Source organism: Orbicella faveolata, unplaced genomic scaffold (assembly GCF_042242905.1).
Source record: "Orbicella faveolata isolate gen_17 unplaced genomic scaffold, um_ofav_v1 contig_14, whole genome shotgun sequence".
NCBI classification, from domain to species: Eukaryota; Metazoa; Cnidaria; class Anthozoa; order Scleractinia; family Merulinidae; genus Orbicella; species Orbicella faveolata.
In genome coordinates, this window is record NW_028301541.1 from 9,854,619 (window position 1) to 9,882,605 (window position 27,987).

Here is a 27,987-nt window from a genome sequence, read left to right on the forward strand (position 1 = left end):
GAAAGTTGAAAATAAAACTCTACCCCTCATTTCGTAACGTCGGGAGGGTGGTGGTAACTGGTGACGTCATGGGAAGAGGGGATACCCCCTCTATGAGCTGACGTCATGAAAGTGGGATACGCCCTCTGATGAGCGTATAATGGTCAAGGGGGAGCTGGGTGAACCCTAATCTGTCTAGGTGTTAAGGTTAGGCTTAGGCTTAGGGTTAGCACCATCCCTGAGTGACGTCACGAAGTTGGCCTTAGGCTTAGGCTTAGGTTAGGGGTTAAGGTTAGGCTTGGGGTTTAGGGTTAGCACCCCTGCTCCGAGGATTTGGGGCTGACGTCATGCTGTTAGGCTTTAAGGGTTTAGGGAATCGCATGTTATTCGTAAAGTCGCACGCGCGCCAAAGCGAAAAGCCAGATAGCGGCGCTTCAAACAGAAGAGCCTTATCGCAGGCTGTAGCCAACGCAGCCCCCTCCTTCCCCTCCCCTTTTACCCTGCTATTTCCCACTAGTCTTTGCAGGTGTAATAGTCTTTGCTGCCATTTTGCACGTGGGCGAAAGTGAAGTTCTTCGAAGGTTTGTTATTTGGTTTAAAGCGGCTTGATGCAGTGAAATACTGGATGTGAGACAGTAGGTAACGTCTTTTTCATTTTCATGCATGTCAGAGCCAGGACGAGGAATGAGGAGACGTTTTGCTTGTTGATCAATGCAGTGCTCTGTACGATGAAGGTAAGCTTATCATAAACTCACAAACTTTAATTTACAATGTGACTGCGTTTCAGTTTGATTTAATATAAGCTTAAACTACCAGAACAGGTATAATGTATACGCGTTAGTAGACAAACGAAATGACAAAGTCGGTACGTGCCAACTTTCACACCTTTTGGCGTGAGTCTCAAGCTCTTTATATGCGATCATGGGGTGTTTGTAAAATGACGACCTTTAAAAAAGGCCCTAAGATCCTAAGACCCTAAGACCCCAAAAACTCTAAAACGAAGACCCCCGCTAATCTTCTAAGGCATTTTGACCCTAAATAAGTTTTGCTCCTTTTTCCGGTCAACACGGTGTTATGTTTTTAACTGCCATTTTGAGCTAAGCAACCAAGCTCTCACACTTGGCCGGAAGTTATGCCAACTTATTTTAACCTCCATTTGGGCCCAAAATGTGTACAGATATTTCTCTTTGAACATTTTTTTATATATATATTCATTCGCTTCTTCAAATTAATGAGAATGTAGGCAAAAAAAGTCAAAATATTCAAAGAAAATGTAAACAAAACAAGTCAAAATACTCAAGTTTTAGTAAAAATCTTAGCTTGGCAAAAGTTAAAGGCTCAAAGTAGGATTTGGATTGTTCAGAATGATGTTCACATTGCCGAAACTTTAGCAAAAGGAACTCAGAGCTAAACTTGACAGAAATTTTGCAGCTAAAATGAAACTGCAAACGTTATTATACGTATGGGTTATTGACCAAGTGTGAGATCAAGATGGCTGGATACTGGCCAAGTTCTTTTTTTGCATGTTTATGGACCGAGACGGAGTCGAGGTCCATAAACTCGCAAAAAAAGAACGAGGCCAATATCCAGCCATCTTGACCGAACAAGCTTGGTCAGTAAAGGATTTATTATATGGCTTTCGGGGAAATCTTTTTTTGCGGGACACGGCGGGTAGTCTCGAGTGGGCAAGATAGCTCCATCTTGCCCGCTCGGGTAGCCAACCACAGTGCAGGATTTGATTCATCTTGCCCGCTCACGGAGCTAGCCATATAATAAGTGTATTTATGCATGGCCATGTGTAAATAGGAATTACCAGTGCGCATGCTATATGTTATAAAACTCCGGATGAAACATAAGTCGCAAAGTTCGAAAACTAGGGAATATGATTCCAACATCTCTTGCATCTAAATATTCTCCAGTTTTGGATGCATCACATGACATGTTTAAACTAACTGCACACAAGAAATATTTGAGGAGTATAAATACACAGGTATTTGCAGGTTGCCCCATTTCCAGCCAAGTGTGAGAGCTTGGTTGCTCAGCTCAAGATGGCGGTTAAAAACTTACCGTAATTTCTGGCAGATTACCCGCGGGTAATGCGTTAATTTTTCAGTAAACTACTGTTGCTGCGGGTAATAGGGTGGTGCGGGTTATCTGATAATTTTTTAATCTTCCCGTAAGTATTTAACAGTAATTATTATAGTACTGACAGAAGATAAAACAAAGATAAGAGTCATTAAATATACGCTTGCCACAAACCTGTGTAATGCCTCATTTGTTTAAACAAGAAACACGTCCTATCAACTCTTGTATCGTGCTTTATTTGCTATAAAATTCTTTTAAACGTTGATTGATTATAGCTGATGCAAGCTGGATGAAATCATACAAAAAAAATTCCATACAAACAAATTTTTCGCTACGCGTTTGTGCTTTGATAGTTTTCTTACCTTGTCAATTTCACAGCTAGTTTCTTTTTGCTTAGAAAAATTCTCACCTAAACCTTTTAACGTTTGTCGGCATGCGTGCAGTGAAAAAATAGCATTGACTGTGATAAAAAATGCAAGAATACTCGACGCATCAGCGAAATATTCCTAGCTAACGCTGCCTTGAGTTATAGAGTATTTTCCCGTTTCAAGCAATTTCTTAGACCCAGTACAACCTGAGATACCATAAATATCTTGGTGATCTGTTGAATTCATGGCGCCGCATAATTAGTGGAACGTGATAAAAAATATAATTGTCGGCACGAGTGTAAACAAAACACTGACAAGTGAAGAAATAATACAGAAATACTCAACGCATCAGTGGAAAATTTACAGTTAGTACTGCCTTGATTTAAAAAGTATTTTCCCGTTTCAAGCGATTTCTAAGACCAAGTAGATCCCGAGATATTGTTTTTTTGCGAAAATTGCGAGCCGAATTTTACAAGTCAGTTCAACTCTCAATGAATATCGAAAACAACGGGTTTGAAAATTTACTAATTGCACGTTGGAAATTGCTTTGTTAACAAAAACAATGAATAAAGTTTTCTTCGATGCAAAATCGTTATAAAAGGCTAACTGACTCAATCAGTTTTACAAACATCAATCATTTATGTCGGAGGGCCTACACACCTTCACCGAAACTCGTCCCAGCTTTCTCTCAACCTGACAAAAATGGCGCTCAACAGTGTTGATATCACATCCCAACCCATTACCACTGAAGGATGGGATTTCAATCCTTACATTATGCAAATTTTACAGGAAAATCTCAAACCTCAGCGTTGATGCTTTATTCAAAATTTCCTAAAAATCAGGGCAGCTTAATTATCTGCAAGAACATCTGGACAACGTGCCATAAATTTGCACAAATTAACACTTTCTATCGAAAATTTATAAGTCGGTAAAGCAAACTAATAAGAACTTCAGTAAACAAATAATATCAGAGTTGGCTCCTAAAAGAGCTGTTTTTGTTCATAATCACAAGCTTACATTTCTTGCTGCTTAACTGCATTAAACCTTCATAAAAAATCTTTTAGCCATTTTAAGGTCACCATTCTAGCTCATTCTAGAGTACAGTAGCTAAACGTCATGCAGTACGGAATCTCCATTCCACCACAAAGCTGTTTACATGTCAACAAAGAAAGCTTTGAGAGCTACTTGTCTCCAGAACTCCATCTCCTGTGAAATGCCTGGCTACTAAGCTACGAATGAACAAATGAACAAATGCATTTTCGTTCTTCTTGCTGTATGTAAAATTCTACTGAAAAACTGTCAGGAATGAAAAAATTGCTGGTTTAAAAATACCAGAGAAAGATCAAACATATGTCAAAGTTGGTAGACATCATGTCCATACTATTGCAAGACTAAAATTATAGGCAAACGTTCTAGTGTTTGTGCATTTATGCTGATTTACATTCAATAAATCAAGAAATGTACATGTTTAAAAAACCTTCTCAAGCTCCACTTGTGAAGTATTTTGATTTCTTTCCAAAAACCTTTTTTTTTTTTTCGAAAATATAGTTCCCAAACTCGGGGTGCAGCTTATCTGCAAGTGCAGCTTATCTGCAAGTGCGGCTTATCTGCAAGTGCAGCTTATCCGCCAGTGTTTACGGTATTAATTACTCTTGATTAATGAAGTTATTACTGCTTTGTAGCATTCTTATTGTATCAGTTGTGCCATTTTTCAAAGGTTTTTTTCATGACTTGCAAAAATCTGCACTCAAAATCATGATTCCACTCACACAGCAAAATTTGCACTACTCAAAATTGCAATGGTTTTTTTTACATTTTAATTAAAATATAGCTTTCATGTATTTGCAAGAAAGATGTCCAACTTTGAAATTCTTTCTTGTAAGTGCGACAGTAATTTTCAAGGCTCTGAAATGTCACAAATTGTCTTCTCTTTTTCACTGCAGCCTTTTTCACCTGGGGTAACCTTGAAATAGCACTGAATTCCTCTTTGGCACTCCATTTCAAATTTGCAATGAATAAACTAGAAACTGGGATTTAATCCATTTAAAATAATGATTATTAACTAATTGACTGGCTAATTGATACTGTAGGTTGATTAGACTGATTAGCTCTTGGAAATTTTTAAGTACACTTGTGAAATGCATCAACTCACTTCTATGTGCTTCTCTTGTGTTCTTTGAAGTTCCCATGGCTCACTGACTTGTATACATTTGTAACTCAACAATGCACTTTAAGGCATGTTAACTATATCCCAATAACATATTATTGACAAAACATCCTGTTAAACTTCTGGTTGGTCTCTGAACTGATTTATTCATTTGCCTGTGTACATGTAATTGTTTAAGATAACAAATCAACTAGTAATTGGTGATTGATTGGCAAACAGACTGACTAGCAGGTTAACTCTATTTGACATACTGACCAGGTGAACTTTTCTGTTAATGAAATAAGTAGCAATGAGTGCCCCCCTTGGATAGTTTGTTTAGCAAATGTAAAGAGCAAGCAAGGTGAATGAGTGACTAACTGACTGACTGAAAACTGGCAACTGAATATAATAACAGATAAAATGATTGGCTGAATTGCAGACTAACACAGACAGACTGACTGACAGACGGACAGACAGGCAGGCAGGCAGACTGACAGACTGGCTGACTGACTGACTGAAAACTGGCCACTGAATATACTAACAGACAAAATGATTGGCTGAATTGCAGACTAACACAGACAGACTGACTGACTGACAGACAGACAGACAGACAGACAGACAGACAAGCAGGCAGGCAGGCAGGCAGGCAGACTGACTGACCGACTGACTGACTGACCTCTTAGTTGACTGATTCACAGACTATCTGAGATTTTGTTAACAAGACAAGAAGTTTCCACATTGTGTTGACTAAATTCTCCCTTAGTTGACTGAGGGTTGTACAGGGGTATTCTTGCGAAGATCAAAGTGATGTGGTGTCTACAGTAAACAATGAATCATCAAGGACTGCTTTGGAATGTGCACTGCGTTGCGACTGTAGTACTAAGAAAACAGTTAAATTTTAAACACGCGGTTATAAAATCTAACAGATCTTCTTGTTCGTTATGATCTGTGACTTAAAGGTTTTGCGTGACCCGTGAAGAAATTGAATTATCAACCAATATTCATGACTTAATCACTCTATTCTATGTGATTTTGAGATGCAAGTCCTCCAGAAGATTTATTAAGACTGAAAACATCAAATGTTACCTCTGTATAATTGTTGTAACGTTTTGTAAGGCATCTGCAGCTACCAGGTAACAGAGGGCTTTCCTTGAGTCATTCACTTGATTTTCAAAAATGTCATATGGCCTAGTAACACTCTTTAGAGCATAAGAGTAGGTTATTAAAAAGAGTACCTTGCTTGCTTATGTTCATGATTCAGGAAAATGAAATTTAGATATCCATGATCTGTAATTCACTATTTTTTTCATTCGTGAACCAGAGACCCCATCCTGTACGACCCTCTTAACTGCAATGTTAAGTACATGGTAATAATTATAAAAGCTCGTATAAAATAGCCTGACAAATAAGCTTTCTTTCTTTTCCAGATCAGATGCCAACAGGGACAAAGTGGACTGAATCTCTCTAAGTAGTTATCTTTAGAAGGGCTGCATGTTATATTTTGCAATCCAACTCTTGGGTGAACCAGGTAAACAAAGCTCTAGAATAAGCCAAGTTCTGCTCTGATTATTTGACTTCAGACATGCAGTTTGTGCCTTGACTGTTTACAAAATGAGTAAGAAAAGCTATTAAATCACTTTTTTAAACCAATTGTCCGTGAAATTGTTAAATTTATCCTCTGCAGCCAAAAATGATGTTCAAAAGTAAGATGTTTTATCAGCATTAGATTGCATTTTCACATTCAAAGAAAATTGTTGAATTGGCGATTGTATAACTTTGTGAGTAATTGGGTTGCAGTACCAAATGACTGGCTGATTGACACTGTTAAAGTAGCTGTGGTCTATCCCGTTTGTTTTATACATTAACAATGAGAGAAAATTCCAGGTAAAAGTGAGAGAAACCAAAATTTCATTCTGTTAAAATGATCCTTTTAAAAATTGGCACAGTAAAACTCACAGTATCCAAACTATGTACAATAACGCAAACATAAAAAAGACTGACTGATGGACGGATGGACTGACTGACTGACTGACTCACTGACTCACTGACTGCATGACTGACTGTCTGACAAACTGACTAACGGATTAACACAGACTGACTACTACTGACTACTGCTGACTGCTGCTGACTGACTGATGGACTGACAGACTTACTGACTTACTAATTGATTGACCTATGACTGACCACCTGATTGACTCGTAACTGACTGACTGACTTTTTCAGGACTGCTGACTGACTCACTGATTGACTGCTGATGGACTGCTAGCAGACTGACTGATTGACTGCTGACAGACTGCTGACTGACTGACTGACTGACTGACTAACTGAATGACTAACTATGATTGACTTATTCATGACTGTCTGAATGACTGGTTGACTGCTGATGGATTGACTGATGGACTGTTAACTGACTGACTGATTGAATACTGAGAGACTGCTGACTGACTGGCTGACTCACTCACTTACCAATGGACTGTGATTGGCTGATTGACCAACCAAAAGTTTAAACTGATTGGGACATGATGTATTGGCATTGATCTGTTGAACTTCTGTATCATACAAGCACATTTTGAAAAACAATTATTTAATAAAGATAAAAATATTAAAAAGTCACTGAAGAAAAATCTTGGTACAGTATATTGTATGTCTGAAGTATTGAACACAGTCAAACCTCTCTAAATGACCACCTTGTGTAAAATGACCCCCGTTAAGCGACCATCTTGAGTCTGAAGTGTTTTGTTTATTTTAGCCTTTTTTTCACAAATTGATGTAAGCCTGAATGGAAATTAAAATGTGAAAAAAAAAAGAAATTTGAGTCTGAAATGTGACTACCTTGTAAAAGTCCCAAATTGTCTCGTGCAGCTAAATTATTAGAAGATAAATTTATGGGTAATTTAGAAGCACCACATTGGTTTGGCAAAGTACACAGAAGGTCGCCTTTAGGTTGGTTTGACTGTGTCTCTATTTACTGTAAACCTTGATGGGTACGTTTTTCAAAACATTTCCTCTCTTCTCCAATATGCCTTCAGATGTCGTTAAAATCTTGAACAAAATACACATTCAAGATTGCAGCAGACATTTTTTTGTTTTTGGAAATTTTTGCTTTTGCTCTACATTCTCTAAAAAGCAAGTCTGTAAATATTTTCTAAAACGACGGATGTTTACTATTGCGTGACTGATTTGCCTTGTGTTATGAAAAGAACGTAATGTCACGCAAGATGAGAAATGCAAGTACATGTACAGAAGTCTTTGTCGAGGAGTTTAGATCTTCAGCTAAAGCAGACTTGCTCTTCAAGAAGCAACTTCAAAATGGAAATAACAACAATTCAATTTAATTGCAATTATAATTTTGATCTGTTAATATGCAACAATTTACTCGTTACGTGCAAACAGCATGCAGAAATTTCCTTTTCTTTTTATGATTTCAGACCAGTTGTCTTAAGCAGAATTAGAATTACAGCTTTGCTTACAATTTCACGGTTCTCTTGAATGAATTTCTTGATGTTGTAGGATCAGAAATTACAGAATTGAAAATACACTTGAAAATACGCTGGAGTTATGGAGTCACGAGTACAACAAATATATTTCAGAGCCGTTTCTTTTTGTCTTGAAAGCAAATGTGAGCCGGCAAAACATCAATAAAATAATTTGTACACGGTTGTGAATTTTCTCAGGTTTTTCAGCCATTATTTGGAAACCATTCTTTCATTGGAGAGGTTTTGGGAAACGTACTCTGAGGCAGTCCCAAGGGTGATGAGCATATTATTTCTCCTTACAATATTAATATATTTGAAAATCATCATCTCGGGATAGTCTTGATATGCTTCCAAATTCTCAAAACAAAGATCAAATCACTTGAGGGCAATTCGTAAGGAGAATTGATATGTCCAGCTTAGGACTGAAACTCTTACGTTTACAGTAACTGAGGTCTTGTTAAAACTAAGCGGTACGATTCCAGACTGGTTTTAGTGAACAGTTTGTTTCTGATCCAATGTACGCCACAGATATGTTTAAATTTAAAGTTAGAATAAACGTTTGAAGTTGTCCTTCAGTAGCATTTCGGAATAGATAAATATATTGATTCAATAAAGGCCTTGAGCTACTGTACTGTATTTTAATTCCAAGCTTTCGCCGTTCTACGGGATCCCTGATGATGTCGTAAAACGGCGAAAGCTTGGAATTGAAATATAGTACAGTAGCTCAAGGCCTCAATTGAATCAATATATATTTATCTTTTTTTTAAGTTAGCCTTTAAAACAAGCCGGTACAAGTTCTCTAAATATATTTCATTCGTTTAAAGTACTAAAAAGACGTATCTGTGGCGTACTTTGACATAAGAAACGAGCAGTTTACTAAAACAAGTGTTGATGGTACTGCAACGTTTTACCAAGACTTTTCCAGAACTTGGCTTATTCTTGGTGAGTTTATCTGGTTCACTCAAATGGTTGGATTGCAAAATAAAACAACACGGGAGAGAAGATTACAAAATTTTATTGAAATAAAAATTGTCTCTCTTGTCCATTACTTTTATTGAAAAAAAATAATAAAAAAAATAATCTAGCCAATCTTGTCCCTGCTCTTTGGGCTGCTTCCACTCAGCCTCTCTGAGTCGGTGTTGTTTCTTTAGTCCTCATTTAATATTCCAACTATAAAATCCTGGTCTGTTTTATCTGATCCTTTCATCCAAGCCGGGGACAGTTAGACACTTGGAAGAGTTGACTGTTTGCTCCCAAGTGGGGTGGACAGCATAAAGGAAAGTGAGAGTTTGCTCCCCATGCCTCCGGGGTGTTAGTCTTAATTTGTCACAATGCTACACTCGAGTAATTTTGGAATTAATGAGTTGAAAAATGATTAAAATGCCAAATTCGTAATTTGGTTTAAGATGCTAGTCCGCAAGTCAATGCATCGAAAAAATAAAAGATTTGCAATAAGCTCGCCCTCCCGGAATATTTTGGAGAAAAACCCATTTAAGTTGGAATGTCCGCAACCTGGACAAGAAAAACTGAAGCGCTTAAGTATGGCGCTCAATTTCAGTGCATCACCGTTGAAATCAAAGAAAGATTTGAACCCAGAATCCGCCAGTCTGACCTCCGACCAAACCTCCGACCGACCGTCATTCCACAAACTTCACCAAAGAGCACAAGTCACTAAAAGTCTTTCATCTGTGAAGCTACCGATGTCAGGTTACTCTCTTTAATTTGGATGAAAGAAATTGCCCGATTATTATGGCAAGAAAGATTTAGTCTTGATTTAAAACTAAAAAGACTGCTTATTCAGCTTGTTTGTTTACTGTCGTATTTCATGTCACGTGACGTTACCCTGGAGAGTTGTTTATTCAAATGCAAATCAAATTCCCGGGCGAATGAATGAATAATTAGAAGGACAATTCTCCAGAGAACATCCGTGATCTGAAACGAGCAATTAACATACGAAGCCGAGTGGGTCTTGTTATTTTAAAAATAAACAAGCTTAAGATTTAAGCCGAATCTCTGCTAACAATGTTAACAATTTTGGAGTAAGTGAAAGTGAAGAATGATCATCGCAGTAAATTTTCCAATTTAAGCAATTGGAAAGAAAAAGCCTGAAAAAAAACCTGGGCTTCAACGGGATTCGAGTAAGTATGAGCTAAAGTTACGTTGTGTTTAAGAATTAAGTTAAATATTCATGCGCGCTAAGATTTAAAACTAGAGAATTGTTGACTAATAAATTTTATCGCGATTGTTATTTTTTTTTTTAATTTGGCCGAGTTTTGGCTTCAAATGGTTTTAAAATTCAACTTGACTCAATAATTTTTATTGCAGAGGTTTAGAATATTTTTGTTTGTTGATCTAAAATTCCCATTGCAAAAGATTGTTGCGTTCTTCGCATCCGTGACTTCTCTGCTCACGCAATGTCTCTGCTCAGTTTGTGGAGGAGCATTGCGTGACAATCCGAGGAACTTTGAATTTAGTGAATTTTACTGGATTTTAGTGGAAAAGAAATTGAGCCCACCTAAAAAAAAACACCCCCTCCAATGAAATGTCTATGATTATGAATTTTTATTGTTATAGCAAAAAGAATTAAGAAATTCTATATTGATTTAATTTATATCTATTTAATAATTAAATGAATACGCGCGCTCTGATTGGTCAATCAGCTATGGTTTATTGTGCCAGTAAACTCATGGAAATTTCGCGTGTCTTCTGAATTATTATATAAACGCAATAGACCGCAAGTTTTTATGGTTTAGAGGCATGATAAACCACTTGGGATGTTGGAAGAACACTCGAAGAATTCGTAACAACCCAAGTGGTTTATCAGCCTATAAACAATAAACACTTGTGGTCTCTTGCTTAAATAAATTACACTTAATAACCTGGTGGTGAAAAGTTTTGAACTCCTGTTTAATTGGCTCGGTTGGTTAGAAATTGAATAAACTAAAGTGCTTAAATCAATGCAAAATGTTTCAGAATTGCTCTTCATCGACAGACTAATTAACTGTTAAATGGAATGCCGCCGTTTTATTTAACAGTTAACAAGCCTAACAACGAAGAATTATTCATCAACACCTATCATATATTAGTTTCTAATTAAATAAACCTCAAACTGACAAATAAGCTACTAAATACTCCAGAAATTTAAAGAAGACTAGGCATCAGCTGTCTGCACAAGGATTCCTGGGACTGTTTTGGTAACTAGCATGGGCTATTAGTTAATGGTTACCAAGGCAACCATTGACCATTCACAGCTCATGTTGGTTACCATGACAATCCCAGAGACCCTAGTGCCAAACAGCTCGTGCTTATTAGTCCTCCTTAGTTTGTGAGGTGTCAATTAAACTAATGAAGGGAACGTTTCGAAAATTAAAAAATTAATGTTATAAGTTCAATGAAAATGAAAACAGAGAATTATGGGGCGCCGTACTGGACAATATTACGAACATTTCTTAAACATGCTCAACGCCTACTTAGCGTGACATACTCTATATTCTGTATGGTCATTGTCATATAACCATGCCAAAATCTAAATAAAGATGCTCAACTTACTTTATATTCTGTATGGTCATTGTCATATAACCATGCCAAATTCTAAATAAATATGCTTAACTTACTTTACATTCTTTCTGGTCTTTGTCATATAACCATGCCCAAATACACTTATATTGAGCATTCTAAACTTCCATGCGTATGCAGTATGGTATGATGCACCGCGCGCTTGTTATGACAAATACGTCACCAGATCTCCCTCGGCCCCTACAAGACTGCCATGTTGGATGCTTTTATCACGTGCTTTCAGTAATGGAGGAAAGAAGCGAAGATTTCCGAGAAGCGTTATCAAATATCGCTCGTCAGGCAAGATCATTACTGCAAAATTTCAATGATAGTAATGTGCAACCTATTGAACAACGAATGTTGGATCAAAGGCCTCGTGAATCGGGAATACTGTCGACGAGAACGCCATCATCAAGTCAGACTGTGAATGTAAACAACACAAGCATCAGAAATGTGGAAAGCACAGCGGTGGCCGCACAGTTAAGGAACTTATTTCCGACTGTTGGTAAAAGATCATTTGGTGGCAAGTCGTCCAATAGCAAATGTGTTAAAGGTAAGAAGCCTCCAGCCAAAAAAGCAAAGAAAGATGTAGTACATAAAGATGTTGTTCTTCTTCCTTCTCCTGACACGAAGTCAGTGCCTACCCACCAGACGCGATGTCGGTTAGAAAACAATGGATTTGTTGTTCATGCATTTCCAGTGGACAAGTCTCTGCAGGAAGAAGACCTTCGAGCTCAAATTAGAGAGTTGTTCCCACCTCTTGCAGAAACAGACTTTGAATTTGTAAAGTCCTGTTACGGTCAAATAATTACACCAAAGTTAGCCACTGGTGTACATTTTTCAGCTTCACCTGTTCTTGGCCTTGCTGGACAAGGGAGCATATACATTCGACCAGAATGTGATATCTCTGCTAGTCTCAATAGTGACACTGATAGCCCTCCCCAGAGTCCTGATCATGATCCACGAGGTGGAAATCCAAGCCCAAGTTCACCCCTTCCTGAACAAGTGGAAATTGCTGATGATGGTGAATGTAGTGGTTTGTCAAATGTTTCATACCTATCAACTACTGCCTTATCCAGCAGTGCAATAAATCGAGGGGGGCTAGATCAGTTAAAAGATATGTTCCCTGGAAAAAGCACCAGCATACTGCAGAATGCCCTGACCTGCCATGGGAGTGTCAGCCGGGCTGCTCTTTTCCTCTCCTCCCAAAATCTCCCTTTTGAGAGTGACATTGGTGAGGATGATGATGATAGCCTTTTGGAGCCTGTTTTCTCCCCAGCAAATGAAAAAGCAGATTCCCTGGATACAGTGTTAAAGGAACTTCAGAAAGGTTTGAGTACCCAGAAAGAAAAGCTCAAAGTTGACGAAGAAGATTTATTCAATGATGCTATGGCATACTATAAAGATCCCAGCTTTGATCCTACAAAGCATCTAAGAGTCCTTTACACAGGACAGCCAGCTGTGGACACGGGTGGAGTAACCAGACACTTCTTTAGCCAGCTTCTTCAAGTTATATCTCAGATGTTCTTTCAGGGCACCAATTACAAAAGTCCCATTTATAATGCTGACATTGTAGCTTCTGGTATGATGAAGTACATTGGAACAATCATTGTGCACAGCATTTTGCAAGGAGGTCCTGATTTCCCTGTGTTTAGTCCTTCAGTTTATCGCTACCTAGCAACGGGGGATGTTGATACAGCAATGGATTCACTGAACTATGGAGACTGCTCGGAGCCTGTGAAAAATTTTATTGACAAGGTATTGTACATGTATTTGTGCTTGCATACCAATAGTAATGTTTTGTCCCTTCCCTTTTTAAGTAGTTTGCTCTTTAAGTAAGTGCTAATATCTTTCAACAAGTGCTGATGACTAACAAAAGGGAAGTCAGCCTCCTTGTTTTATTCAGAGTTAGGGTGGACAGAGGGTGGAAAACATTTACAATATAATTTCTGGCCCAACTAGGTATGAGGAAACTGTAGACACACAAAGAAAGATACTGGCATCACTGTGCACTGTGTATTGAATGAATGTAAACTTGAACAGATTTATATCCTTAACAAAGGGAGGATTGACCAGGAGTTTTCTTGTTAACAGATTGCTCAGGCTGAAGATGTCGCCACACTGGACCAAGAAGAAGTGGCTAGTTTTTTGTCAGAGTGTGGCATGTCGGTAGTTTTATCTGTAAGTCTTCAAAGGATAATAATATTAGAAACTGATTTCTTTCAAATTTTTGATTGAAGGCAAGTTCCTTTTTCCATTTTACAATAATAGTTTATTGAGTGTCCCCAGCTACCACAGCAGGTCTTTATACCCAACACTACAACAGATGATTTTTTTTTTCAGAATGACAACAAAATGAGGGTCATCCAAGGGATAATAATTCATGATGTCATAAGCCGACCCAAGATTGTTCTAGATCAGCTTGGAGAAGGACTGGCTGTACTTGGCTTTCGTGCTAAAATGGCAGAGTACCCTGACATGTTTGAGAAGCTGTTTGTGCCCAGCAGTGATAGTAGGTTGAGTGCAGCACAATTGGTTGATGTACTACAGTTTCCATCTGAGATGAGTGAAGATGACAGAACTGTTGCAAATTACCTTAAACAGTACTTCCGTAAGGCTGATATTCAAATGTTGGAAAATTTTGTCTTTTTTGTCACTGGTTCCTCTGGTTTGCCCAACTTTGGACTAAGTAGAATCAATGTAAAATTTGACAATGTTCCTTCTATTTTTGCATCAACATGTTTGCTTTCATTAACTCTTCCAAATCACTTTGAAAGTGAAGAAAGTTTCAGTTTATTGCTGAATGCTGTCATTAGTTCTGCAAAGAAATCCTTTAACTGTGTGTAATTCATATCCACCGGTTTATTCAGTCGTGACATTGTAGTTAGCATGTAAATGTTAGAGTTCAGTTCCTCACTTTTTAGAGGAATATTTTCCCACTTAAAAATTCAATGGCATTTGTTGTTGTCACATTGATTTTTTAAGAAGTATTTCAGCCACATGTTAATGTTGACATTTATTGTTGTGCCCATTGAAATTTCTACATGTAGAACCCTAGTCCTTCAAGGTTTAATTAATAATTAAGATTTAACGTGATGTGTGAATTGCAGAAGTTCATGTACATGTATGACCATTTTTTAACTTTCATACTGTACTTTCACTGGCATTGACTATTAAAAGAGAATATTCAGGGAACATGCACTCATGAAACCACAGTGTTAAGTCATTTTCACCAGTAGTTTTGAGTTGTTTTGAAGCTAGCTATCCTTAAATTTGGATTGATCAGGAAATGATGCTGTAGCTGTTCACAATGTTTGTTCATGAGCAGGGAGCACCTGCATCCCCATGTAATTTACTTACTTGTAGTGTTGCATGACAAACAACTTTTTTGTGTAACAGTGGAAAAAAATGACAAAGTGACAATAAATGTTGTGTTTTATTTGCCATTTTATGCTTCCTCAATTTGTAACAAGACTCACTTAAGTCTCCACATAACCAAGGTACCCTTAGTTTTTTGCCAAGGGTAATAATATAATTTGTAAAAGATGCTATTGAGTGAATTTAAACATGAATAACTCAGTTGGAGTCCCTCAATACAGCAACACATGGACCTGACTGTCCTGCTTGTTTGTCTTTATAGGATCTTAGCTGTCTAATGATTACCTAGTGACCTGTTTTGGTGCTGCTGATGCCAAAAACAACAACATTAACTAACTGTGATGTTAAAAGACAAATTTAAGCGGTAACCTCAAACACAATGGAAATACCAGTAAATTAAAAAAAAACAATTTGAAAGAAAACCTTAGTTGTCAATACTGTGTGGCATTTGCAAATTGTTTCTTTACTGAACTCACATGCTACATCTGCTGCTGTGAGAGAAAAGAGAAAAGAATTCCTGGGTCTTGTGAAATGAGTGGAAGACACTGATCCAGTTATTCCCAGTTATGGCAAGATTGTATACAAATAAATTTCTAAACTTGAAATTAACTTAGCAAACCCAGACTGAACCTCCATATGTCGTTTTTTTCCACTACTGAGCAAGCATTTTTTGGTACTGACATTACTTTTCCCAGTCCTCTAAAAGGACCTGTTACTTTTCCTCAAGTTACTCCCCATACAATAGTTATGTTCTAATTATTCCTGATGCATAGCATGAACAACCCCAACAAGCTCAACATATTTGAGGATTCTTTCGTCCTTTCTCAGGTTTGTGGGTATTAGGGAATGAAGGTGGTCTAGTTGACTTCCACTCAGAGGTATGTTACTACTTGGAACAACTACCTCTTGGTCCTCTTCTGTAACAGAACTGTCATCTTCATCTACTCCGTACCAAACTAATTCTTCCTCTGTTAAAATAACATCTAAAGGCGAGTTCCTGTCTGTTGCAGTTCTCAGAATGCCCTCGGTCCAAAGCTGGAGAGGAGATGAACCACCTTCTGTGCTAAGACCATGGTAATTCCATTGTCTGGTAAATTCTTCCAGAGATTTGTTAATTTCCTGCAAATACACAAGATGAAGTGATAACAAATGAACTTCATTAACAGGGTCTAATAGGCCAGAAGTCTCCATCATGTTGAACTCGTCGATATAACTTTTGAGGACACCACTGGTTACATCCCTATGAAGCCGTTCAACTCTTTGATTGTGCACAGAACTTCCGGTTATCATGCTTCCTCTGTTGACTCCCCGGCACTCCAACATCATTCGGGCCACGCCCATGTTTTCAAGACCATGGTCACTTCTAACTCTTGAAGGTATGCCATAAGATTGGCAGGCATTCTGAAACAGTTCAAGTACGGTATCTGATTTGTTATTGTCTGCACAGTACACATATGGTATCAACCTGGAATATCCATCAATAGCCGTGTGTACCACAAATCGCCAGCGTATCATCTTGTGATTTCCGTCGATGTGCCAGAGCGCATTTGGACATTGTACATTGTACTTTCGTCTACATATGGTTCCTCTCCACCGAAGTGCTGTTCCAACTGGATCCAGCTCGCGCATCATTTCTCTGACTTTCCATCGTTGCACTCGTATTCCCCTGCTATGTAATGCACCTAACATTCGGGTTTGACCAATTCCAGGAGTGACCGTCATTATTTCTTGCATGATTTCCCTTAGTGCGCCATTTCCAGCAGACGACCAGTTCATCTCTTCCTCGCCATCGATTTGAAACTCTTGCCGCCTTCTTGTTAGGGTTTTTGTGGAGATTCCGAGAAGTTCCGCTATTCTGACCCAAGGAAAGTGCAACTCGCGGAGAAACTGTATTTGCCTTTTGGAAACCTCCAGTTTCGGTTGACCTCTCATACCTGTGTACTCCCTCTTGCATTGGTGGGCTGGCACATTTACTGTGTCTTCACTTAAATAATCTGCCATATTCTCAAAATAGACTCGCAGTCTTATCAAGTGTGTGGACAGCTCATCCATGTTGCTATGAAAATTTGCCATTTTTAAATCACGATCCGAACTGATGAGTTCGGAAGCGCTCTCTTTCAAAATAAAAACAGTTTCCCCAGCCTCTGAAAGCCTCTCGTGTAACATTTCTATTCTGTCTATGTCCCCAGCAGATGAAAATATATAAATGCATTGTTCTGCCTCGGCAAGTAGTGCTTTTGTCCGTTCAAAAAATGATATGAGTCGATTCTCTGACCCAGCAATGCCACCTAGAGCCGCCATTTTGGTTCCGTCACTGGCCGCGAGAGACCTGGTTACAAAATCAGCATATAAAGCGCGTGGTGCATCATACCATACTGCATACGCATGGAAGTTTAGAATGCTCAATATAAGTGTATATGGGCATGATTATATGACAAAGACCTGAAAGAATGTAAAGTAAGTTAAGCATATTTATTTAGAATTTCGCATGGTTATATGACAATGACCATACAGAATATGAAGTAATTTAAGCATATTTATTTAGAATTTGGCATGGTTATATGACAATGACCATACAGAATATAAAGTAAGTTAAGCATATTTATTTAGAATTTGGCATGGTTATATGACAATGACCATACAGAATATGAAGTAAGTTGAGCTTCTTTATTTAGATTTTGGCATGGTTATATGATAATGACCATACAGAATATAAAGTATGTCACGCTAAGTAGGAGTTAAGCATGTTTAAGAAATGTTCGTAATATTGTCCAGTACGGCGCCCCATAGAGAATGAAAATAACTAAGTTTATGATGTGAAATTCTTCAAAAGGGAAAATGAAAATTTAATATAATGCTTAGTAATAATTTGCTTTTCTCAAAAAAAGTTTTGTTTATAATTGGGCCTATAATTTTGGGCCTTTAATTTTATTATTTTAAAGTTAAAGTCTATTTTTTAATGAAAAACTAGAAAAGAGGCAACCCAGTAGCAACCCAATCAGAGAGACCCCCAGTGACTCAGCTCAATTTAATGTCATTTGTGAAAATCCAATCAGGTCAGACCAATGAAATTCAGTGATCTCCCCTGTCTATGCTTTCTCTAGAGATGCACCTTCCTTGAGCTCCACAATTCAGCACTCCTGTTTTACGTCCTTGGTTGTGGAACATTTCCTGATACATTGACTGCAAAGAAGCATCTTGCTGGGCCGAAATTGATGGTGTGGTATTGTGACAAATTAAGTGAAACCCTAAAGACATGAAAAGCAAACTCTCACCTTCCTTCACACTGTCCACCCCACTTGAGAGCAAATGGCCAACTCTTCCAAGTGCCCAACTGTCCCCAGCTTGAATTACAGGATCAGATAAAGTTTCCCAGGATTTCTCAGTTGGAATATTTCAGAGGACATCAGAAACACACCTTCTCAGTGGCAGAGTTTCCACAACCCAGCAGGGACATGATTGACTAGATTTGAATATGACCAATCTTTGGTCTTCATGTGTGTGCCACCTTTTGTCCTGGAATTAAATAAGAACCTGACAACTTAATTAGTATATAGTTTTACATGCAAGCTCATTAGCATTACAAATAGACGAATAAAGGAAAAATTGGTTCTTTCTTAGTGACAGAAGTCCAGAGAAAAAGAGCCAGAAACCTTAACCATGAGCAGGCTGCACTCAGGGTAATAATAAATAATAATAATAAAGTATTTATATAGCGCCAATCCACTATTTGTCCATGGCACTTTACATTAGGGTACTGAGCATAAATAGAATTTCTTGTCCTAAAAATCACGAGAATTTTTTGGAGCAACCAAGAAAGCCCAGAAATATAGTCCTGATAAATTCTGAGAATTTTTTGAAGCAACAGAGAAAGCACTGAAAAACCTTTAAAGGATGCCCAAGAGAACCTTCTTTGCAACACCAAGAAAGAACCAAGAAACTAGTGCATTAAGCAAGTTAATATACATTGGTTTTCATCAACAGTCTGCATTGTGTAGCTCTTGACGAGAATGTAAAATGTTTGTTTATACTTATGTGAGGGAATCAGGATTTGTTTCTAGAAAAACAAAAAGAAAAAACATACAAACTTAAAAATAAGGTAAAATGCAGACTGTTGATCTAAATGTGTTTAACATTAGCATTAAATATCATTGTTAGTCAGGAGAAATGCAACAAAATTTGAGATTGAAGACGAAAAACTGAAAATAGCCTAATTCTACAATAATTATTCCGAAATGAAGACCTTCAAATTAAATTTGCTTAATTCTAAATTCTGATAACATTTTGTCTTCAGTAAGATTGACTCTTGAAAACTTTCCTACAAACAGGTGGTGTCATATTGTACGGCTTAAGGCAAGAACATTTGCATCAATGAAAATTTTGGTAAGTCTTGAAAGTAATCAATGATGTAGTCAAGAAGGTAAAAAAGATGGCATGAACAAACTTGCTTACAGTTGGAACTTTTGTTTTGCTTGAGATAATTGAAATTTTTTTTGGTTAGCAATAGTTTAAGTTTGTGCTAATGAGCTTGCAGATCCACTTAACTAAGTGTGCATTGAGATTGTTCAATTTATAATCAAAAATTTTCCCTTGTTTATGAATTAAACAACCACCATCAAACTGCCATGCACTTTAAAATGGTAAAGATGGATCAAAAAGGAAATTAGTTTTTCATTACCGACTCCCGAAGAAAATTAAATTTGTTTCCTGCAGTAAGTACATTATGTAGTAAGGTTGAGTGGCAGCGTGATGTTGATTGTTGCTCAAAAAGAGTTAAGTAGTGAAATATATTTTTGCTTTTACGAAAGAAGTACATTGTACACTAAGATGAGAAGTTTCACAAATCGAGTGTGGTTTAGCATGGTCTGTACTCTTATCCACAACGATGCACGTCATCACAGTGGTCAAAATGCTGTGGACTCACAAGGCGCAGCCGGGTGAGTCCACAACAAATTTTGACTACTATGATGGCATGTATCGTTGTCGATAAGAGTACAGACCACGCTAAACCACATTTTGATTTGTTTTTTTACCACAATATCAACGTCAAAGAAAATGTTCTTTCCAGAGCGTGAGCTGAAAAAGGCATTGTGTGACACATTAATGTGAGCAGCTGCTGAGATAAGCAGCAATTGTGGTAAAAAATCATTTAGCAAGCTATCCTTAGAGCCGTGAAGTATTTGCTAGCTATGTTCTAAGAGTTCTACCAACTAATTTATATTAATTTTTCTTAGCCTGTAATGAAGCACACATCCCAATTTGCAAGAGCTGAAAATTGAAAATCTGGACATCCTGCATCCTTCTCAGAATTAATTTCCTGTAAGTTACTCAATGTGGTTCCAGTTTTGAAGGTTAAGGATGGAACCTTTGCATGTGTCCAATAAGACAGTTACCATAATTAATTTTAGTTCCTAGGTGGTTTTTTTTCCTATAAAGATAAACATAACTTTGCAAATTTTTAAATTTAAGTCTTGTCAGAAGAATTGAGACTACAGATAGCTGCCAAGATCAGTGAAAAGCCTCGCAAGAAAATAATTTACTGGGCAGGTGTCTTTCTTGTGTTTGCAAATAATGTGAATTTTGATTAATAAACTCTTGAAATTTAGTTGAAAAGTGAGTTTGTTGCTAATCTGCAGAGAAAACTACATACAGTAGCAAAGACCTCTGATTCCAATCATTGACCCAGTTGATCACATACAGTGTACAGCTATGGTGATATTCAGTAGCAAAATGTTTGGAGGTAATTTTTCTGTTAGAAGAAAAGCAGTTATTTGAATAATGGTGGCACACACACTTATGTAGCATTAGATAATATTATCTGATTCAGTGCTAAATCCTTGCATTGGTATACGACTTGTGCAGTTACTGTAGTCTGTAAAGTATTGGTGATTGTGGTACAGAATATGTTGGTTGGTAGTAATAGGCCTGCAGTGTCATTGACAGTTTCAACTGAAGTACACAAGTCAGGTCTGGTTTTTTTAGGTTTGTCCAGGTCATAAATACATCATTTGTAAGGTGCAAGTAGTTGCTCATATCAGATGTTGTCAGTTTCAATCCATCCAATGTAAGTCAAGTTTGTGATGGTTATGTTTGAAGTTAAAGTTTGTTGTTTGGCTAGCTGAGGTCATGAAAAAGTCATTTGTAAGGTCTAAGTAGTTGTTTGTGTCAGATGTTGTTACAGTCTGTGCTGGTTCTGTTTGAAGTTACAAAGTAATGTACAGTTTGGTGGTTGGTTGGTTTAGGTCATGAATAAGTCATAAATTTGTAAGGTATAAGTAATTGTTGATGTCAGTTAGCAGTTGTCGGTTTCAATCCATTTGTTGTTAGTCAAGTAAGTGCTGGTTCTGTTTGAAGTTAAAGTTTGTTGGTTGGTTTGTTGAGGTCATAAATAAGTCATCTGTAAGGTGTAAAACTGTCAGTGTTAGATGTTGTGAAGTGTCACTTCATCTATTGTCAGTAATAAGTTTGTGTTGGTTCTGTTTGAAGTTAAAGTTTGTTGGTAGGTTTGTTTAGGTCATGAATAAGTTATTTTGTAAGGTGTTACATGTAGTAGTCGTTGGTGTCAGATGTTCTCAGCTTCACTCCATCTATTGTTAGTCAAGTTTATGCTGGGTCTATTTGAAGCACAAGTTCGTTGATTGGTTTGCTGAGGTCATGAAAAAGTCACTTGTTGTTGGCAAGGAGGTGTTTGTTCTAATACATTCATGACTGTATGTAAGGTTTTTATTCATTTTTACTTGCTCCAAACCAATGCAAGGACCTAGACAAAGACTATGCGAAGGTGAAGAAATAACCAGCTAACCTGAACAGGGGTTGTGGAACAACAGCTGGGTGAAAAACCTCCCCGTACGTCCACTTGCTCCTAGGAGGAAAACCCCGGGCCAGCTGTACCCCATGTTCAAAGGCCTCCCAGGCAGGGCCAACTTATTCTAATTAAATAAACTACTTATGATACCATAAGCCATCTTGTCAACTTGTCTGCTAGGTGGCTTCAATCTTTAAGCATCCTCTTCCATGCCTGCCCTCTTGTCTTTTTCCTGGCCTCTCAGCGTCTGTGCTGTCACGTGATGCTCTATCTGGTCCAACATCCTGTGATGAAACAAGCACAGTGATAGGTTATTTTGGAATCCAATCTGAGATTTCTAAGAGAGCTTGAAAGATGTATTTTTTATCACTTGCAAGGGTTTAGCTGTTGTCTTTCTTAACATCTACGCTTGGATAACAAGTAATTAAATAAAAAATGTAATAATTTTGTTTACATGTTCATGAACTACCTAGTTTTAATAGCTAAGGATTAAGTCACCTGTCAACATGAATAAAACTGACTAACGCACACTACACAAACTATATTCACTCCATTGTTTTTCACTATACTGGTAGAAATCTTTTAAGGTTCCTTGAGGATCTTCATGAGGATCTTATCAAGGATCAAAATCCTCAAAGATCCTGAACAAGATCTTCAAGGATCTTCAAGATTTTTTATCAAAGATCTTACAAAGACCTTTGAAAATCTTGGAAAATCAATGCAAGATCTTTACAAGATCTTTCATTTAACAATCTTTGCAGATCTTTCAAAGATCTTGTGAGATCCTCAAAGATTCTGTAAAGCCTTAACAAGGGTGAGGAACCTTCCAAAATAAAACTTTTGCACCACAAATATTACCTTAACACCCTGTCTGCAATAAGTGCACTGTATACCCAACAAGCATCCTGAGCTTCCAACTTAAGGACGTTTGTGTGAAAATTTTCCAACATTGACTTTTTTCTGAAACTTTCACCTCAAAAAAAAAGTCTGTAAGATGATGAGTTAGTTATGTCAGAAATGTTAAAAAAATGCGGGGTCACCGACTTCGTTTTGGAGAGAACATGCCTGAAAGAACACCCTAAATCTGAAAAAATCGGGTTTTGTTAGCGAATAAGGCCACAGTGTGTGTAAGCTAAAATATGTTGCAATTAGATCTTTGAAGTGAAATGTTCTCTGCCAAATATTGTTTAAGTGGACCTATTAAGTGAATTTAGTCAACTGGTGAGGTTCCTTAAAGAACAAGTTCACATTTAGCGACCTTAGTTTCACGCACCTTGCAGCCACAAGATGGCAGGATTCGATGTCCCATAGACAGAAATCTTGAATTTTTTTTAACTTCCCACGTTGATTTGTTATTCATTTCTGGACAATTTGAAGGTAATTGTAAATAAAATCTGTATCTGGAAAGAAAAGTAGGAGTCACCAAATGTCCAAGATCGTTAAATCCAGGCAAAGCTATAGCAATGGCCATCTGCCCTATCATAGTTCATTTTATTACTTAGTGCGCTTTCATGCATGACATGGCGTGTGAATTCGTGTGCGCAGTAAGGATGCGCACAAACAATTAGCGTGAATGTCCTTAAATTAGTTCTCAGAGAAGGGTCATTGTTTTTGATCCTGAGAGCTACATTTGTTCCATAAAAAGAATGAAATCCTAAAGATGAATGCTTAACAAATTCTTACTTTTATCCAACCTATTGACACAACCTTTTTTGTGTGTGTTTCCTCTTATTGACAATAAAGTGCATCATAACATTGTTACAGTAGCTTAGGATCCACTCGGCAGTGCCAGCAGATCCACTTTGATAATAGTGTGATGAAATTTATCATCAGTGAGAGGATATAAAAAGCACTAAATTTATGACAAATAAATTCTTTTATTTTAGGGCATTTTAGATACAGAAAGCAATAATAATCAAGCGTACTTTCCATTCCAATGATGGAAAATGTCACATGTAGGCAAAATTGCAAGGAAACTACAATATCTTTTAACCAAAACGACTCCAAAAATCACAATGTCATAATTCAAACTACATATTGAATGACACTTGAAGTGGAATTTCTAGAACTGTAACCGAATTTATTCTATTCAAAAATTCCTGAAAATTTGCTGAATTATTACCAAGTTCAGTCCACTGGCATGAGAATATAGTACTTTGAACACAGCACAATACAGAGTTCATTCATCAAATTCCAAATTAAAGTTAGAACCTGGTATGGACTTAAGGTTACTTGAAACCTTTGCAGGGCTACTTTTGCCAAAGTTTCTTTTTTTCAACCAAATCAATGTTCATTATTTATAAAATAAGGTAAAATTTTCAAAAAAATGAAAATAAAATATTAAAACATGGGCGTGTTATAGGGAAATAGAGATTTTTAAATAAATGAAACCATCAAGGTGTCAATCCCCAAAAGGCATGGACTCCTCAGCAACCTTTTCACAGGAAATGGTTTAATCCAGGGATCCTAAATCAAAAACTTTCAATTTTAGATTTCATGTCTGTCAAGAGTGTTTCCTTGTAGTCACGCTTTGGCAATTGCTCCTCAGTTTCTTTTTGTTTTGTTGTACATCACTTTTTCACTGTTTTGCCCATTATTGTTGACCACCAACCTAAAGCGTGTGCCCCTAAAACGTGATTTTAACCGCTCTCAAGGCTCTCTATTAGCATGTGCACATGGCATAATCATTGTGATTACTTTCTAAGTTAGAAACGCAATGATACTTAGTGATTTCTTGATGTAATTATTTCAGTTGACCGCTTTGCTTCGATTCGTATGAAAACGCCCTGAGGCCTCAAGATTAGGATTAAAGACAATAAAGTAAAGATTGTTCTCCTATACTGGCTTGCCAGTGTTCTAAGGAGTTTCGACTGCGCGTGCAAACAACCCGGGAGAACGAGATTTCAATTCTAACTTAAGAAACCGTTACACTCCCTATGGTATTACGATTGCACACGCGCATAGGACAAAAGCTCAAGTAATCTGTGCATGCTCAAAGGAAAACATAAGGATTTTTATATAAAATAAAGATTTTTATGACGTCAACATGAGGATTTGGCCCAATTGTAGCCAAATACAATTCCTATAAAATACCCTATTTTTGTTAAAATCTGTCAGAGCTAATCTAATATGGTCGTAATACTAGCAATAATGATAAATATTGCATAAAACGTACAACAGTTTTTAAAGACATGTTTCGGCATGCTTATGCCATCTTCAGTTTAATAGAGTGACTAATGATACGTGACACAAGTTATATACTACAAAATATGAATAAATTATTTACAATATGCATTACAAAACAGTGGAAACGGAAATTACAGAGTTAAAAAGGTGTTGAAGTGATGTAACTGTTTGTTAAGGTCAGGTTTGTTCTTACTAATATAAAAGGCTTCTTTAAGTTTAAGATCAATAGAGCTATTCGCTGAGTCTAAGATGCGAAAACAAGAAGGTGTGTACATGCCCCTGCATGAAGAAAATTGAGAAAGATGTTTAAAAATATGCAAGTTTTTATCGCTTACTGTATGTTCTTTAATCCTGGTAGAAAAATGGCGACTGGTTTCACCAATATAACAGGAATTACATCCCGCACAAGTAAATTTATAAACTACCATGGATTTTAGAGCATCAGGAGTACGATCTTTAAAACTGAACATATTCTTGATTTTGAAAGAAGTAAAAATTAATTTGATATTAAGATCCGTTTCACAAAAACGTTTAAGTAATTGCCGTAGTTTGAGTTCCGTTATTCTAGAGTACTGGCCGATAAAAGGAAGCTTAAAATAGCGTATATTGTTTACATCATTAACGTTGCGGCTTTTTTGATCAGAAGGCTTGTTAAGATACCGCTTGAAGGTTTTTTCAATGATGTGTGAAGGAAACGAGTTACGTTTTAGAATGTCCGAAAGCTTGATCAAATCGTTTTCAAAACCGGAAGAAGTGTTGTTGATTTTATAAGTTCGGTCAATGAGAGTACGGACAAGGCCAATTTTATAGCGAAACGGAGTGAAACTAAAAAAATTTGTTAAGAGACCAGTGTAGGTTTTTTTATGAAAAACTGAAAAAACGCAGTAATGCGAAGAGTTGTCAATCAGAACATCCAAAAAGGAAAGTTTACCGTCGTTCTGTTTCTCGAAAGTAAATTTGATGTTGGGATGTTGAGAATTGATGAATTCAAAGAAAGACATGGCATCCCGCTCATTTTTAAAGACGCAAAAAGTATCATCAACATAACGCCTATAGAGTAAGATGTCGGTAGCTATGGGCTCCCCTTTAGCACCTATTTTAGCTAATCTTTTTCTTGGATTTCATGAAGAAACATGGCTAAATAATTTTAACAAGGCCGACATCTTACTCTATAGGCGTTATGTTGACGATACTTTTTGCGTCTTTAAAAATGAGCAGGATGCCATGTCTTTCTTTGAATTCATCAATTCTCAACATCCCAACATCAAATTTACTTTCGAGAAACAGAACGACGGTAAACTTTCCTTTTTGGATGTTCTGATTGACAACTCTTCGCATTACTGCGTTTTTTCAGTTTTTCATAAAAAAACCTACACTGGTCTCTTAACAAATTTTTTTAGTTTCACTCCGTTTCGCTATAAAATTGGCCTTGTCCGTACTCTCATTGACTGAACTTATAAAATCAACAACACTTCTTCCGGTTTTGAAAACGATTTGATCAAGCTTTCGGACATTCTAAAACGTAACTCGTTTCCTTCACACATCATTGAAAAAACCTTCAAGCGGTATCTTAACAAGCCTTCTGATCAAAAAAGCCGCAACGTTAATGATGTAAACAATATACGCTATTTTAAGCTTCCTTTTATCGGCCAGTACTCTAGAATAACGGAACTCAAACTACGGCAATTACTTAAACGTTTTTGTGAAACGGATCTTAATATCAAATTAATTTTTACTTCTTTCAAAATCAAGAATATGTTCAGTTTTAAAGATCGTACTCCTGATGCTCTAAAATCCATGGTAGTTTATAAATTTACTTGTGCGGGATGTAATTCCTGTTATATTGGTGAAACCAGTCGCCATTTTTCTACCAGGATTAAAGAACATACAGTAAGCGATAAAAACTCGCATATTTTTAAACATCTTTCTCAATTTTCTTCATGCAGGGGCATGTACACACCTTCTTGTTTTCGCATCTTAGACTCAGCGAATAGCTCTATTGATCTTAAACTTAAAGAAGCCTTTTATATTAGTAAGAACAAACCTGACCTTAACAAACAGTTACATCACTTCAACACCTTTTTAACTCTGTAATTTCCGTTTCCACTGTTTTGTAATGCATATTGTAAATAATTTATTCATATTTTGTAGTATATAACTTGTGTCACGTATCATTAGTCACTCTATTAAACTGAAGATGGCATAAGCATGCCGAAACATGTCTTTAAAAACTGTTGTACGTTTTATGCAATACTAATCTAATATATTTATAAGAATGACAAATTACAGGATATTGGAAAAACCGACTGAACAACCTTGACTTTTTATCAATTCAAAATGTCAGGCAATATCATTTCCACGATGTGGCAGAGTATGAAAAAATTTCACCAAAGGAGAGTATAAATATTAAGGAGTTTACACCAAAATGAGGAATATATCTGCCTGTTATTAGATCAGATGTTGCCATGGTAATGGCCTTAATCCAAAAATTGACAACCAAAAAATAAGCCTTATTTTAACAGCACCCATACTAGTAAATCTCTACAGGGAAAACTTTAAGACAAATTAACTAAGTTTCCTTTTCTAACTCTCCCTCTATAGGGAGGGTGTTCGTAAATACTCTAATAAGGAGCGACCTTAAGCAATTTTGGTAATTTTCTCCCAACAAATTTAGCCTAAGAGAGAGAAGAACGAAGTGCCCAATTGCTGAATTCAATATTTTCTCACAGAAACAGCATTCAAAGCCACATGTATAGTGGTCACACTTTACCTAAAATATAAATGGAAACTTTTTGTTTGACAACTGTTTGGTCACATGATTTCACAATTCCATGGCAACAGGCTAATTATGGATAAAGAAACACTATTTGCATGTAATTTTATAGCCTGCGTAGCAGGCGTATAAAGGGGAGGGGGTGGGGGAGGAGGAAGAGAATTCGGGGAAGGGAACACCTGCTACAAAAGCCGCTTCTTTTGCATCTCCGCCCACTGTTTTACGGTAATCGGATT

At 37.0% G+C, this 27,987-nt stretch overlaps 2 protein-coding genes and 1 long non-coding RNA gene across 5 annotated transcripts in view; 2 read left to right on the forward strand and 1 right to left on the reverse strand.

Annotated features, from left to right (window-relative positions):
• The first annotated feature begins 304 nt into the window (after positions 1-304).
• Positions 305-9,143, forward strand: LOC110045314 (uncharacterized). The gene is made up of 3 exons (XR_016206360.1): positions 305-560; positions 650-713; positions 6,006-9,143. It is a non-coding gene; the product is annotated as an uncharacterized LOC110045314 (long non-coding RNA).
• The window catches only part of LOC110061630 (uncharacterized), a 29,274-nt gene continuing 10,340 nt past the window's right edge, over positions 9,054-27,987 (reverse strand). For all 3 annotated transcript variants that reach the window (XM_089286534.1, XM_089286535.1, XM_089286536.1), the window contains one exon: positions 9,054-22,076. In XM_089286534.1, the coding sequence (XP_089142660.1) occupies positions 15,744-17,288 (1,545 nt within the window). In that variant the 5' untranslated portion in view covers positions 17,289-22,076 and the 3' untranslated portion in view covers positions 9,054-15,743. The remainder of the gene's footprint in view (positions 22,077-27,987) is intronic.
• LOC110062009 (uncharacterized) lies at positions 11,739-15,055 on the forward strand. Its single transcript, XM_089286533.1, has 3 exons — positions 11,739-13,367; positions 13,704-13,790; positions 13,953-15,055. The coding sequence occupies exons 1-3, from the start codon at positions 11,739-11,741 to the stop codon at positions 14,454-14,456; spliced, it is 2,220 nt and encodes a 739-aa protein (XP_089142659.1). The 3' UTR covers positions 14,457-15,055.